Source organism: Astyanax mexicanus, chromosome 6 (assembly GCF_023375975.1).
Source record: "Astyanax mexicanus isolate ESR-SI-001 chromosome 6, AstMex3_surface, whole genome shotgun sequence".
Classification (NCBI taxonomy): domain Eukaryota; kingdom Metazoa; phylum Chordata; class Actinopteri; order Characiformes; family Acestrorhamphidae; genus Astyanax; species Astyanax mexicanus.
In genome coordinates, this window is record NC_064413.1 from 16,585,479 (window position 1) to 16,601,087 (window position 15,609).

The 15,609-nt window shown below is 38.2% G+C and overlaps 2 protein-coding genes across 2 annotated transcripts; both read right to left on the minus strand.

Annotated features, from left to right (window-relative positions):
- Positions 1-647: 647 nt before the first annotated feature.
- On the minus strand, positions 648-3,150 carry LOC111193413 (C-C chemokine receptor type 4). The gene is made up of 4 exons (XM_022674127.2): positions 3,071-3,150; positions 2,434-2,512; positions 2,181-2,243; positions 648-2,013 (listed from the first exon to the last, which is right to left on the minus strand). Exons 2-4 carry the CDS (start codon positions 2,478-2,480, stop codon positions 990-992), a joined length of 1,134 nt encoding a protein of 377 aa, XP_022529848.2. The 5' UTR covers positions 2,481-2,512; positions 3,071-3,150; the 3' UTR covers positions 648-989.
- Positions 3,151-6,821: 3,671 nt separating this feature from the next.
- LOC111193414 (C-C chemokine receptor type 5-like) lies at positions 6,822-11,791 on the minus strand. Its single transcript, XM_049480603.1, has 4 exons — positions 11,604-11,791; positions 10,967-11,045; positions 10,704-10,766; positions 6,822-10,538 (listed from the first exon to the last, which is right to left on the minus strand). Exons 2-4 carry the CDS (start codon positions 11,011-11,013, stop codon positions 9,515-9,517), a joined length of 1,134 nt encoding a protein of 377 aa, XP_049336560.1. The 5' UTR covers positions 11,014-11,045; positions 11,604-11,791; the 3' UTR covers positions 6,822-9,514.
- Between the last annotated feature and the right edge of the window lie 3,818 nt (positions 11,792-15,609).

The window sequence follows — 15,609 nt, forward strand, 5'->3', positions numbered from 1 at the left end:
GAGCCTGATACAAGTTTCTGGTTTTGAATAATGAAAAAAAAAACAATTTTCTTGTTTTTATTCAGTCATTAGGATCTAAATTTTCTGCTCCATAACCAAAAGCAAAAATCACCTGGCCAATACTGCACACCAAGCCTAAACTGCAACAGTCCAGTTTGAATCTAGGCCTAGCTCTGGCCCAAATGCTTAGTTCCCATTTTGGAACAATTTGTTTCAACACTCCGGTTGCTGAGTATAATGTGGGAATCTGCCCGAGCCATTTGTGCCAAAACCCTGGTTGCAGAATATAAAGTGTGAATCAGCTGAAGCCGATTGTGCCAAAACAACTATGTTTGCAGAGTATAATACTGAAATTGGCCCAAGCCATTTGTGCCAAAACAATGCTGGTTGCTGAGTGTAATATGGGAATTGAACCAAGACGCATGCCATTTGAGCTACCACCCCAGATTCCCAAGTCTCCCATACATCAGCCATGTGAGACTCATGCATCATGCCATCTTGGTACAGTTCCTATAATCTAGGGGTGCTGATTTCTGGTCCTGAGATCTACCAGATCTACCAAGTTTACCTCTAGGTTCTGGAATAAGCACCCTTGCCTTAATACCTGACATGGTGGACATATTCAATTCTTGAGAACTGGTTCTGAATATTTTTACATCTATCTTTATTTACAAGCTATTTACATCACATACATAAAGATTTTTCAGTAAGCTTTATCTTAAACTCTTTTCAAATCAGTAAACTGTGGCTTCAAATCTGCAACTGTGTGAAACTATCACATAAAACATCAAGACATTATCACAAGATTATCACAAAATTAATACTTCAGAATGATTAATGTAACAGAATGAAGGATTGCCTAAGAAATAAACTGTAAATACAAGCATGCTTATATCTGAAAACAGAAAATTACAGCATATAATTCACAGCGGTACCCGACTTGTAAAATGAGATTTCGTATTCGTTCAAGAGTTCTGTGCCTGCTTCATTTACATGGCAGTAGAGCGCTCGTCCACGCTGGTAGTCTGCGAATACACAGAGCCTACAGCCTGGGACAGGTAGCTCGTCATGAACTTCAGCTTGATGCAAGGTGTCAGGCGCAGGAGCTTGATGAGATGCCTCTTAAACTTCTCTCCAACAAACACGTAGAGGAAGGGATTCAGGCAGCTGTGTGAGTACGCAATGGCCTCGGTGATCTGTAGAGCCAACTGAATACTCTTGCTGGTCTCACAATCTTGATTTATGAGATCCTTTAATTCCAGACCTTTGATGAATGCTGCGATGTTGTAGGGTGTCCAGCAGCAGAAGAACACCACCATAACCAGGACAACCAGGCGAATGGCAAATCTTTTGGGGGAGCGGATCTTGAGGAGCCTTCTCAGCACCATTGTGTAGCAGTATCCCACAATCATCAGTGGAATCAGCAGGCCGAAAACGTTGATTTTAAATAGGCCAAAGGTTCTCAAGGAATGACTGGTAATTTTTGGATATGCAGTGCAAAGTGATTCGTTATTGATGTTTTCAACCTTAATGTAAATCAGCTCAGGGAAAGACGCTGAGACAGCCATGATCCAGATGATCAGGCTGGCCACAATTCCATATGTCTTTGTTCGGATCCTTAAAGCATAGACAGCGAGGACTACAGCCAAGTACCTGTCGATGCTCATCAGTACAATGAAGAAGATGCTGCCATAGAACCCCACGTAGTACATGCCGAGTACCACGGTGCAACAGACTTGCCCAAAAATCCAATGGTTGGCGGCGTAGTAGGCCAGAAAGGGGAGAGACATGACCAGCAGCAGGTCGGCTACAGCCAGGTTCAGAAGGCACACGTCGGTCATGCTTTTCAGCTTAGCGCCCACCATGATGACCCACACCACGAGCGTATTTCCAAAGAAGCCCACCAAAAAGAATAGAGAATAGAGCAAGGGCAGGAAACGGCTCCCGTGGCTTCCATACTCACAGGGTTCAGTGTCAGGAAAATCATCAGTGTAATAAGTTGTGTAGTCATAGCTGAAAACAATAAAAACAAAATAAGTGTTGATTAATTTTGATATTGCTCCGGAACAGCGTTAGCATATTGATCTATTTTTTAATGATGATAAATATAGGTTTAGGCCTTTAAAACAATTCGGTTTACTAATGCAGTTTCATGACAATAAGCATCGTGTAGCCCTTACCTTTCAGTAATATTACTGGCAGAATCATTCCCTTTCTGAAACAAAGATTCAGTTGTGGAGAAACTTGAAAAAAAAAACACAAAGGGTTTACATAAAATAAATGTTAAACAAAGTGGCATATTAGAGAACTATCCCCTTTAAATACAAGCTCAGCATTATTCCTACAAGAGATTTGACTGTACAACATTTAATCATACTACTTCCATTGGAGCCCCTTAAATTAGCTTGTATATTGATTTGTAAATGTTCTCACCTGCTTAATGTCATATGCAGAGGAATATCAGTGCTGTTCGACGCCATTGTCAAACACAACTTGAGCAGTCTTGCTGGTGCTGAGGATAAAGAGGAAAATGCAGAAATGTCACAAAGGTATTGACTATGTAGCCAGCCGTCTGTCATGCATAAACCACATGTGACGTACGTCACTTCTTTTGTGCAAATCGTATTTTCTGTACCATTTTCTATCTTGGGTGATCAAATGTCAATAACAAAAATTAGTCAGAAAAATGTGTAATACATGTGAGTCCTATTCTTAGAAACATATGAGCAAGAATTAGATGGAAAGGTGAGCGGTTGCATTTTTTTCTCCATGTAAGAACAAGATGTCAAAATTGACTTTGCATGCAATACATACATAATTTAACAATTAAAAAAAATATTTACACCCTGTTAAAAATAAATTTAAATGTGGGAAACATGTGATTCCTATTCTTAGAAGCATTTGTGCAAGAATTAGCTGGAAAGATAAGCGGATGCATTTTTTCCCCATGTAAGAACAAGATATCAAAATTGACTATGCATGCAATAAATACATAATTTAACAATTTAAAATAATGATCTACCCTGTTTAAAAATTTCAACAAGTACACATACAAAGAACAGGTACTTACATAACTGGATGATGAACCTAGCCCGTAAGGCTCAAAGATAAAACTGAGATGAAATATTGTAGGTGTTTGAGGTCTCTGGTTTTGACACTTCCTCTGATGAGGAGTGAGGGGGCTTTGCAAATGATGCACTTTAATTACACTGCTGACATGAAACGCATAGCAATCGCATGATTGGCTCATGCTAACTTTACACGTGATGAAAAAATAGAAAAGCTAACAGCTAATGCTATGTGGTGCAGTTTAAGCTGCAAACTTTAACCACTCACTCAAACTTGTTACAACCTGCTGCTGCTGGGCAATAAGTTTGTGGTGAGTTTGCACATACCTATAGCTTCTTGGCAGTTCTACGGTTGCAAGGTATTGATATCTCAAGAAATTTGCATATGCTTGCAAATGGTTCTGCTTTTGTGGCCGGATTCACTCACAAAGCTCTCAAAGGTTAAGTTCTGAAAGTGCTTTGGATGAACAGAAAAGAGGTTTGTAAGGTTTCTATACGCAGGTTGAAAAACAACACTTATGACACACGTCGATACCTATGTACAGTTCATTCACTTGTCTTTACCTTTTTCAACAAAATAAGAAAGGACTCTTTGAAGGCATTAACAAAAGTCAATCTTTTGTCATTTTAATGATCATAATAATCCCAATTCGGGCAAATAAACTCTTCCTTACACTGTTTAACTGTTTGTTCTTCTGATTTTATTTGGTACTGCCAACATATAATTAAGGTCTGACATGACAAGCTAAAACAATCCAGTCTGTACAGTAACTTTAGCGTCTGCCTGTTTGCATGTCTGAATGAATCTTAGGTAGTTAAAACATGATGGTGGTAAATGCTAAATGTTCAGACTTTATCAGGTATCATCATGTAGTGTTAGCTCAGGTTTGTATGCCGGCCCATAGAGACTTCTTTTCGGTTTTACGCAGTGCACAAATCTGAAAGACCTCGGGCTGTGAGAGAGCACGTGCTGTACACTCATCTCTTACAATTCATTCTCAGGACTAGTTTCCAACCTTTAATCTCTTTCTCATCTCACATACTTTCAAATTTAGTCTTTCACAGTCTCGTTCACAGGTGTAGATTCGGGGTGGATGGAGGGTCAAACTAGTTCTAGTTTGTTGTGAATTTTAAGATTCATAGGATTCAGTTGTAACATCAATAACAGGCAATAGTTTGCAAATGTATGGCTTTACTTTCTATGGTTTTACTTTCATCTAATTTAACTAATCAGCTTATAAACAATCACTTTCAGAGTTGCATTGGGAGAAATCCTCTAAAATTTGCTGAGCGGGGGGACGCCAGGACTGGGACTGAAGAACACCAATTTGTAAGTAATATAGCTGACAGACTTCTGTATATATTAAACCAAGATGGACTGATTATCTAGGATATTGAAAACTTTTGTATTGATAGCCTATTAAATAAAGAATTACTCCAAAACATCAATACATCACTGCATTCCGAATTATTATGCAAATTATATTTTTCCCTGATTTTTCTAAATGGTCAATGCAAATGACAGTCAGTATAATAAAAGTCATCCCCAGTTAGAGTATAAATAGAATTTTATTGAACAAACCTCCCAGTGATAACAGTATATTCTTCAAAACTCACAATGCACTGTTTCAAATGATTATGCACAGCAGAGTTTCAAAACATTTTATAGGTTGTAAAGAACTGAAAATAGTCATTTGTTGAATTTGCAGCATTAAGTGGTCACATTTACTGAAATCAAAAGCTATTTTAATCAAAAACATCCTAACCGGCCAAGTAACATGTTTACATAGGAACTTTAATATCACCTTAACAATTTTTTGTTTTTGGAGAGTTTCTGCTTGAATTTTTTTGCATGATGTCAGAACAGCCTACAAGAGCTGCTGTTTTGATGTGAACTGCCTCCCACCCTCATAGATTTTTAGCTTGATGATACTCCAGATGTTCTCTATAGGGTTTAGGCCAGGGGAAGATGGAGCCACACCATAAGTTTCTCTCCTTTTATGTCCATTGCAGCCAATGATACAGCGGTATTCTTTGCAGGCACGATTCTTCTTTTTGTACCATGGAAGAAAGTGGTCAGTCAGAAGCTCTATATACTTTGCTGAGGTAATTTTCACACCTTCATTCCGGCCCAAAACATGACCCCGCCCACCTCCTTGCTGATGTCGCAGCCTTGTTGGGACATGGTGGCCATCCACCAACCATCCACTTCTCCATCTATCTGGACCATCCAGGGTTGCACGACACTCATCAGTAAACAATGTTTGGAAATGAGTCTTCATGTATGTCTGGTTCACTGCAACCGTTTCTGCTTGTGAGCTCTGGTTAGGGGAGGCCGAATAGTGGGTTCATGCACCACAGCAAGACTTTAAAGGATCCTACAGCTTGAGGTTCGCGGGACTCTTTTTTTCTGCACAAACCCGTCTGTGCTCTGAATCAGCTAAAAATCTCTTCACAGTACGATGATCACGCTTAAGCTTTTGTAAAATATCTAATGTTTTCATACCTTGTCCGAGGCATTGCACTATTTAATGGTTTCCGCAGCAAAGAGATCCTTTTTCTTTCCCATGTTGCTTGAAACCTGTGGTGTGCTTAATAATGTGGAACATGCTTCTTAAGTAGTCTCCCTTTAATTGGCCTCACCTGGCAAACTGAGCCCTGAGACACAATACCATCCATGAGTTTAATTAAGGAACAAAAAAAATGATATTTATGACACTTAAATCCAATTTGCAAAATAATTTAAAACGCGGTGTAAAAAGTACATGATGCTCAAACTGTGAAACAAACATTGTACCTCGGTATGAATCCTATACTGCATGTAGGCTTAAACACATATATACTTGGATTTATATGTTAATGCAGGCTAAATTATCATATTGCATTTTGCTTTTTTAAAGTGGCACATTGCTTTTCAACTACATTGTTATCCAATTTATATTCGTCTACATCCATTCAATCATGGTTGAATGATGCATGGTTTTCGTAAAAAAAAAAAAAAAAAAAAACTGGCAGGGTCCAAGAACAAGTCTTTTTTAACCTTTTTAACTTGTTTTTACTTTTATCTCTCTAATTTTACTTTCATCTCTCATTACTCTTATTCACTCCTATTCTTTTTTGTTCCTAGAAGAACTCTTTGTCTGACAACCACCAAACAACATGTATTCTTTTGGTCTCTAATCCACAATCATGCTGACCCGCACTCATTTATTTGTATTTTTTTCATCCAATGCCTCTCCCATTTACTCCTATTCATTTAACCGGTATCTTCAAACAAGGATGGTGTTTCATAAATATGAAATGTCTGATGTGACAAATGTGTATGATTTGATCCTTTGAAACACTGTTGCACTGATGAGGGTTCTATCTGTGTGATAGCTTAACGGTAAAATACTGATTAGCTGTGTTTATTTTTTTATTCATTAGACTGATGCTTTAACATTTACTTTTTGACTGACATAAACATGTGTGCAGTATTCATTTAGTCTGTAAACTAACTAAACTTTGTATTTGATCATTTTTCAGTTTAAATTCCCAGAATTTGATGGGATTGTTTCCACGTAAACCCGGGACTTGCACTGCTTTTGCAAATAACATTGCACAGAGTGTCTGACATTTGTGCATGGCTGTTCAGCACTACACTGATCTGTTCAAAACAGAGAGATCATTTCAGTGTCAGAGGGTGAAATGTGAGTGCAAGGTCATGTTTAGACATGCAGAACATCAGTTCTACTATTACGACTCTGGAAGAAATGTTGTCAGTTGCACGATTTAATGTTTTAACATATTTAGCAAAACAAAGATACGTATATGAAGAGGTTATAATGAAACAGTCTTCTAGTAGAGTCTTTGGCGTAGGCCCCGTCATCGGCCCAGGACTTGATACATCTGGGCTCTGCAGATCCTGTCGTACATTGGAGACATGGGCGGAGCCAACCCCCGGGCAACCAAACGGGACCAACCTGGAGGCGGTGGGGAAGGAGGAGGGTGAGAAAGACCATCAGCGTCTGAAAGGCAGCAAAGGTACTGAATGAGTGATCTTATTTAAAGGCAGAAGGGAACAGCTGATTGGATAGGTAATTAGGTGACGTAGCATTGGAGTCTTTAGTAGAACTTTCGCTGCGCTTTCATTCAGATGCTCCACTGATCTTGATTAACTGTATAAAATTGAATTATTACAGAATATATATTTTTTTTACAAAGAGTAGAGAATGTTGTACAGAATATATTTCAAAAGACTAAAGATTTGCAAAGAATTATTTTCATCATGACCCTTGCATTTCTCTTTCCTTCACGAGCGTCAATGAGGAAATAATTCTTGGTTAGAAAAAGTGTCGCCCAACTTCTGTTTTAAATATGAATCAAACAGAAAGTGTAATGTTATACACAGCCCGTACAAGAGTTGGCAGAGTCAGCTCTACTTCCTGTGGAGGCTGAGGTCTTGTGTGTGAGAGGTCAGCTGCTAACCCGGTGTTCACACTGGAACTTTCAAATAAGTTATTTTTAAGTTCAATTATTGATAAAAAGAAAAACTAAACTAATAGCACTACATATTAAAATAAAGAAATAAAATACTGTGACATAATTTAATCAACAGAGGAAATTCTCATTAAATTGAATTAAACTCTCAATGAAATTTTTCATCAAGTACAGTTGTAACTACAAAGTAAATATCTGGACTATCTTAGTTTACTCTCTACGTTAGACTACAATGTGGGAGCGCAGTATGTCAGAGTTTATTTGCAAGTCGTTGAGGAGCATGATTCAAGACTTAGTTGCTATTTGAAGCACCAATTTAACTCAAGTACATCCCATATTTTAGCTATTGCACAAACAGTTATGTATATAAAATATGTATATGTATATAATGTCTTCCCGGACATCCAAAGTCTCCTGAAAGTTGCGGGAGTCTACCACATATCAATAACGGCTCCCTGATGCCCGCACAAGGGCGTAGGAGCGGGTTTGATATCAGGGGGGGGGGACACATTTGCTAATATGAGCCGAAGCCCACCCTACAGTGTCTTAAAACAACATTTGTGGAATTACGTTTAATCAAAGAATCAAAGAATAAATTTTTCTGTATTCTGTTTATAATTAGTTACATCCAAGTAAAGGTGACTTTACAACCTAAACATGTTACTCCACATTACATTTAAATATGCATGAAATTATATACATATATGACAAAAACTGATATGTTATCATCTGCGTTTTTATTTTTTTTTACTGAAAGCACTTACGAAGGTGTCCTTTTTTGAAAAAAGAATGTAACTTGACGCTTCATGGAGATTTTTGACAGAAGTCAAATAATAATATTAGACATCAGAAAAAAACATTTGGATTCGCCTGGAATCCCTCTATTTACTTAGGACATGGTCTTACTGTGAACTACAAATAAACAGAAGTCAGGTTAGAGTTGTGTTTCTCAACCCTGTTCCTACACATTCTACTGCATGTACCCACTGTTTTCTCTGCTTTAAAGTCACTTAATAAAGTAAGTGGTGGTATGATGTGTATAAAACACTACTGGATATACATAATGATTTATGCTCAATAGGGGGCTAAGGGATTTTAACAGGTAAACTCAGTAAAGGATGTTTATTAGCTGATCAGTTGAATCTGGTGAAAAACACACATTTTAGGGCAGAGACCAGGGTTAGGAAACTGCTTTAAACTGCCAACATAAAATATAGTACTAAATTCTGGCTATTCACAAAATCCAGTTTCTAGATCACTAGTTTTTTCGTTCACTATAGCTTACAGTAAGTCCTGCAATACTAAATTAATAAACACAATTTGCTAATTAAATAGTGATTAGCTGATCAGGCACATCAGGGCAAGATGAACATTACATACATAGTTTATTTTTTTTTCTTAAACCTTGACTCCCAATCGAACTAATTCCAAAGTTAAGATAACTGACTCACACCGCTGCAGTTTATTAATCACACGGTGGCTTTAATCTGTGTGTTTTGATTCGGAGAGGAGTCTTTTTAACCAGCTATCAGAAATAATCTCAACACAGGTCACATGGTTAGTTCTGTTACCTGTTACCTACCTACCTGTTTACCTTTTACCTCTTACCTCTTGGGGGGTTAGGTTTGCACGCAGTTCTTCAGTTGTTCAAGGGCGGGGGGGGTGGTGGTGGGCGGGGTTGCCGCCGTTCTCCTTCAGTTGTTCACCGACGTGTGTTTCAGAACTTTCGAATCGGACAGTTTTTCGCGCCTGACACTCTGGCTGAAACTCCACCCTCTTAAACTCTTTTCAAATCAGTAAACTGTGGCTTCAAATCTGCAACTGTGTGACACTATCACATAAAACATCAAGACATTCAAGATTATCACAAAATTAATACTTCAGAATGATAGATAGATAGATAGATAGATAGATAGATACTTTATTGTATATTTCATATTCGTTCAAGAGTTTTGTGCCTGCTTCATTTACATGGCAGTAGAGCGCTCGTCCACGCTGGTAGTCTGCGAATACACAGAGCCTACAGCCTGGGACAGGTAGCTCGTCATGAACTTCAGCTTGATGCAAGGTGTCAGGCGCAGGAGCTTGATGAGATGCCTCTTAAACTTCTCTCCAACAAACACGTAGAGGAAGGGATTCAGGCAGCTGTGTGAGTACGCAATGGCCTCGGTGATCTGTAGAGCCAACTGAATACTCTTGCTGGTCTCACAATGATGATTTATGACATGCTTCAATTCCAGACCTTTGATGAATGCTGCGATGTTGTAGGGTGTCCAGCAGCAGAAGAACACCACCATAACCAGGACAACCAGGCGAATGGCAAATCTTTTGCGGGAGCGGATCTTGAGGAGCCTTCTCAGCACCATTGTGTAGCAGAATCCCACAATCATCAGTGGAATCAGCAGGCCAACAACGTTGATTTTAAATAGGCCAAAGGTTCTCAAGAAATGATGATCGGATATGTTTGGATATGCAGTGCAAAGTGATTCGACCTTATTTTCAACCTTAATGTAAATCAGCTCAGGGAAAGACGCTGAGAAAGCCATGATCCAGATGATCAGGCTGGCCACAATCCCATATGCCTTTGTTCGGATCCTTAGAGCATAGACAGCGTGGACTACAGCCAAGTACCTGTCGATGCTCATCAGTACAATGAAGAAGATGCTGCCATAGAACCCCACGTAGTACATGCCGAGTACCACGGTGCAACAAACTTGCCCAAAAATCCAATGGTTGGCGGCGTAGTAGGCCAGAAAGGGGAGAGACATAACCAGGAGCAGGTCGGCTACAGCCAAGTTCAGAAGGCACACGTCGGTCATGCTTTTCAGCTGAGCACCCATCATGATGACCCACACCACGAGCGTATTTCCAAAGAAGCCCACCAAAAAGAATAGAGAATAGAGCAAGGGCAGGAAACGGCTCCCGTGGCTTCCATAATCACAGGGTTCAGTGCCATCATAATTTCCATCGTAATAAGTTGAGTAGTCATTGCTGAAAACAATAAAAACAAAATAAGTGTTGATTAAATTTGATATTGCTAAAGAACAGTGTTAGCCTATTTGTCTATTTTAATTATAATAAATGTAGGTTCAGGCCTTCTAAACAATTCGGTTTACTAATCCAGTTTCATGACAATAAGCATTGTGTAGCCCTTACCTGTCAGTAATATTACTGGCAGAATCATTCCCTTTCTGAAACGAAGATTCAGTTGTGGAGAAACTTGAAGAAAAAAAAACAAACACACACAAAGGGTTTACATCAAATAAATGTTAAACAAAGTGGCATATTAGAGAACTATCCCCTTTAAATACAGGCTCAGCATTATTCCTACAAGAGATTTGACTGTACAACATTTAATCATACTACTTCCATTGGAGCCCCTTAAATTAGCTTGTATATTGATTTGTAAATGTTCTCACCTGCTTAATGTCATATGCAGAGGAATATCAGTGCTGTTCGACGCCATTGTTAAACACAACTTGAGCAGTCTTGCTGGTGCTGAGGATAAAGAGGAAAATGCAGAAATGTCACAAAGGTATTGACTATGTAGCCAGCCGTCTGTCATGCATAAACCACATGTGACGTACATCACTTCTTTTGTGCAAATCGTATTTTCTGTACCATTTTCTATCTTGGGTGATCAAATGTCAATAACAAAAATTAGTCAGAAAAATGTGTAATACATGTGAGTCCTATTCTTAGAAACATATGCGCAAGAATTAGATGGAAAGGTGAGCGGTTGCATTTTTTCTCCATGTAAGAACAAGATATCAAAATTGACTTTGAATGCAATACATACATAATTTAACAATACAAAAAAAATATTTACACCCTGTTAAAAATAAATTTAAATGTGGGAAACATGTGATTCCTTTTCTTAGAAGCATTTGCACAAGAATTAGCTGGAAAGATAAGCGGATGCATTTTTTCCCCATGTAAGAACAAGATATCAAAATTGACTATGCATGCAATAAATACATAATTTAATAATTTAAAATGATGATCTACCCTGTTTAAAAATTTCAACAAGTACACATACAAAGAACAGGTACTTACATAACTGGATGATGAACCTAGCCCATAAGGCTCAAAGATAAAACTGAGATGAAATATTGTAGGTGTTTGAGGTCTCTGGTTTCCTCTGATGAGGAGTGAGGGGGCTTTGCACATGATGCACTTTAATTACACTGCTGACATGAAACGCATAGCAATCGCATGATTGGCTCATACTAACTTTACACGTGATGAACAAATAGATAAGATAACAGCTAATGCTATGTGGTGCAAACTTTAACCACTCCCTCAAACTTGTTACAACCTGCTGCTGCTGGGCAATAAGTTTGTGGTGAGTTTGCACATACCTATAGCTTCTTGGCAGTTCTACGGTTACAAGGTATTGATATCTCAAGAAATTTGCAAATGCTTGCAAATGGTTCTGCTTTTGTGGCCAGATTCACTCACAAAGCTCTCAAAGGTTAAGTTCTGAAAGTGCTTTGGATGAACAGAAAAGAGGTTTGTAAGGTTTCTATACGCAGGTTGAAAAACAACACTTATGACACACGTCGATACCTATGTACAGTTCATTCACTTGTCTTTACCTTTTTCAACCGATGTGGGATCAACTTGTCAATCACATATGTATCTTAATAATTCATCCTTTTCAAAATAAGAAAGGACTCTTTTAAGGCATTAACAAAAGTCAATCTGTCCAAAAACTTTTGTTTGTCATTTTAATGATCATAATAATCCCAATTCGGGCAAATAAACTCTTCCTTACACTGTTTAACTGTTTGTTCTTCTGGTTTTATATGTAACTTCCAACACATAATTAAGGTCTGACATGACAAGCTAAAACAATCCAGTCTTCACAGTAACTTTAGCGTCTGCCTGTTTGCATGTCTGAATCAATCTTAGGTAGTTAAAACATGATGGTGGTAAATGCTAAATGTTCAGACTTTATCAGGTATCATCATGTAGTGTTAGCTCAGGTTTGTAAGCCGACTGCAAGATGGGCTGATTCTCTATGATAATGAAAACTTTTGTGTTGATAACCTAATAAATAAAGAATTACTCCAAAAATATCAATACATCACTGCATTCCAAATCCATCCAGGGCTGCACGACACTCATCAGTAAACAAGACTGTTTGGAAATGAGTCTTCATGTATGTCTGGTTCACTGCAACCGTTTCTGCTTGTGAGCTCTGGTTAGAGGAAGCCGAATAGTGGGTTCATGCACCACAGCAAGACTTTAAAGGATCCTACAGCTTGAGGTTCGCGGGACTCTTTTTTTCTGCAGAAACCCGTCTGTGCTCTGAATCACCCAAAAATCTCTTCACAGTACGATGATCACGCTTAAGCTTTTGTAAAATATCTAATGTTTTCATACCTTGTCCGAGGCATTGCACTATTTAATGGTTTCCGCAGCAAAGAGATCCTTTTTCTTTCCCATGTTGCTTGAAACCTGTGGTGTGCTTAATAATGTGGAACATGCTTCTTAAGTAGTCTTCCTTTAATTGGCCTCACCTGGCAAACTGAGCCCTGAGACACAATACCATCCATGAGTTTAATTAAGGAACAAAAAAAATGATCTTTATGACACTTAAATCCAATTTGCAAAATAATTTAAAACGCGGTGTAAAAAGTACATGATGCTCAAACAGTGAAACAAACATTGTACCTCAGTATGAATCCTATACTGCATGTAGGCTTAAACACATATATTCTTGGATTTATATGTTAATGCAGGCTAAATTATCATATTGGATTTTGCTTTTTTAAAGTGGCACATTGCTTTTCAACTACATTGTTATCCAATTTATATTCGTCTACATCCATTCAATCTAATGCATGGTTTTCCAAGAACAAGTCTTTTTTAACCTTTTTAACTTGTTTTTACTTTTATCTCTCTAATTTTACTTTCATCTCTCATTACTCTTATTCACTCCTATTCTTTTTTGTTCCTAGAAGAACTCTTTGTCTGACAACCACCAAACAACATGTATTCTTTTGGTCTCTAATCCACAATCATGCTGACCCGCACTCATTTATTTGTAATTTTTTCATCCAATGCCTCTCCCATTCACTCCTATTCATTTAACCGGTATCTTCGAACAAGGATGGTGTTTCATAAATATGAAATGTCGGATGTGACAAATGTGTATGATTTGATCCTTTGAAACACTGTTGCACTGATGAGGGTGTTAGCGGTTAGCCTGTTAGCTAAATAACCAAGACTTTACTCTCTCTCATCGTTACTTACTTCTCTTATAAAGCGCCTCAACTCTGGAATAATCTCCCCGAATATGTTCGGGACTCAGACACAGTCTCAATCTTTAAGTCTAGACTGAAAACTTACTTGTTTAGTTTAGCTTTTGGTAATTAATGTTTTCCCCTTTAGATAAGGCTGCAGATTCAGGGGTTCATGGACAGAGGAAATTGTGGTAAACTGAGATGCTGGTGCTGTTGTTCTCCCACTGCACACGGTCACTCAGGTTTGTGGACGGTGGAGTGGGTGGATGCCAGTGTTTCAGGGAGCCTCCATGTCTATGTTACCTTCTGGCTCTCTGCCTTTAGTTAGGCTGTTTTATTTAGATCTGCCGGAGTCATTAGTTTGCCACACTCTGATAATGTTTTATATTCTCTGTTTTACATAAATCCAGTCAAAACTAATTCCATCTCTCTGCCTTCCTCCGAGTTACTGACTGCCCACCTGTCTGACCCGATACCGCGGGATGTTGGACCCTCAGGCTCTCATGTCCTCTGTCTGGCCAGACTGGAAGTTTCTGAAGTCAGCTCTTCTCCATCCACCACCACAGATCAGCTGCTCATCATCCATCTTACTCTATAAGCCATTAGTGGAGCTGCTATACACCTGAATATATAAAACCTATGTGGATGTATGAAAGACTTTTTAAAATTAATTTAAAAACCATTTGACCAGTGGTAGGATGGTCCCCCCTTTAATGTGAGTCTTGGTCCTCCCAAGGTTTCTTCCTCCTCCTGCAGCTCTGAGGGAGTTTTTCCTTGCCTCCGCGCTCACTGGGGGTTCTGTATTATGTATATTCTATGTTTAATGTTTTGCCTGATTCTTTGTCCTGTAATCATGTTTCTGTAAAGCTGCTTTGTGCCAACACCAGTTGTAAAAAGCGCTATACAAATAAATTTGATTTGATTTGATACTTAGATTAGTTAGTTAAAAATAGCTGTACTGAGCTGCCTGATACTCTGTGTATCTGTAATAGAGGCTAGCCTAGCAAGTGAGCTACAGAACCCAAAAATTACAGAAAAAAATAATAATTTCTGCGCTCTGACTGTCCAGTCGCCCAATGATTCTCATCTAAACATCTATATAAGTGGACTTTTAGTCAGACACACTTGAGAGTGTTCTGTGATGAACAGAATATTAGCTACCAGTATATCTGTGTGATAGATTAACGATTAGCTGTGTTTTTAATTTTTTTTATTCATTATACTGATGCTTTAAAATTTACTATATGACTGACATAACATGTGTGCAGTATTCATTTAGTCTGTAAACTAATTAAACTTTGTTTTTGATCATTTTTCAGTTTAAATTCCCAGAATTTGATGTTATTGTTTCCACGTAAACCCGGGACTTGCACTGCTTTTGCAAATAACATTGCACACATGACAGATGAGTGTTTGATATTTGTGCATGGCTGTTCAGCATTACACTGATCTGTTCAAAACAGAGAGATCATTTCAGTGTCAGAGGGTGAAATGTGAGTGCAAGGTCATGTTTAGACATGCAGAACATCAGTCAGATGCTCCACTGAGCTTGATTAACTGTATAAAATTGTATTATTACAGAATATATATATATTTTTTACAAACAGTAGAGAATGTTGTACAGAATATATTTCAAAAGACTAAAGATTTGCAAATAATTATTTTCATCATGCATTTCTCTTTCATTCACGAACGCCAATGAGGAAATTATTCTTGGTTAGAAAAAGTGTCCACCCTCTTAAACTGTTTTCAAATCAGTAAACTGTGGCTTCAAATCTGCAACTGTGTGACACTATCACATAACATCAAGA

Excerpts from the sequence above, each read along its gene's own strand:
- LOC111193413 (XM_022674127.2), bottom strand. The coding sequence starts at position 2,480 with ATGGCGTCGAACAGCACTGATATTCCTCTGCATATGACATTAAGCAG. Across the intron at positions 2,244-2,433 it reads CTGCATATGACATTAAGCAG|TTTCTCCACAACTGAATCTT; the intron begins GTGAGAACATTT and ends TTTTTTTTCAAG. Across the intron at positions 2,014-2,180 it reads GCCAGTAATATTACTGAAAG|CTATGACTACACAACTTATT; the intron begins GTAAGGGCTACA and ends TATTGTTTTCAG.
- LOC111193414 (XM_049480603.1), bottom strand. The coding sequence starts at position 11,013 with ATGGCGTCGAACAGCACTGATATTCCTCTGCATATGACATTAAGCAG. Across the intron at positions 10,767-10,966 it reads CTGCATATGACATTAAGCAG|TTTCTCCACAACTGAATCTT; the intron begins GTGAGAACATTT and ends TTTTTCTTCAAG. Across the intron at positions 10,539-10,703 it reads GCCAGTAATATTACTGACAG|CAATGACTACTCAACTTATT; the intron begins GTAAGGGCTACA and ends TATTGTTTTCAG.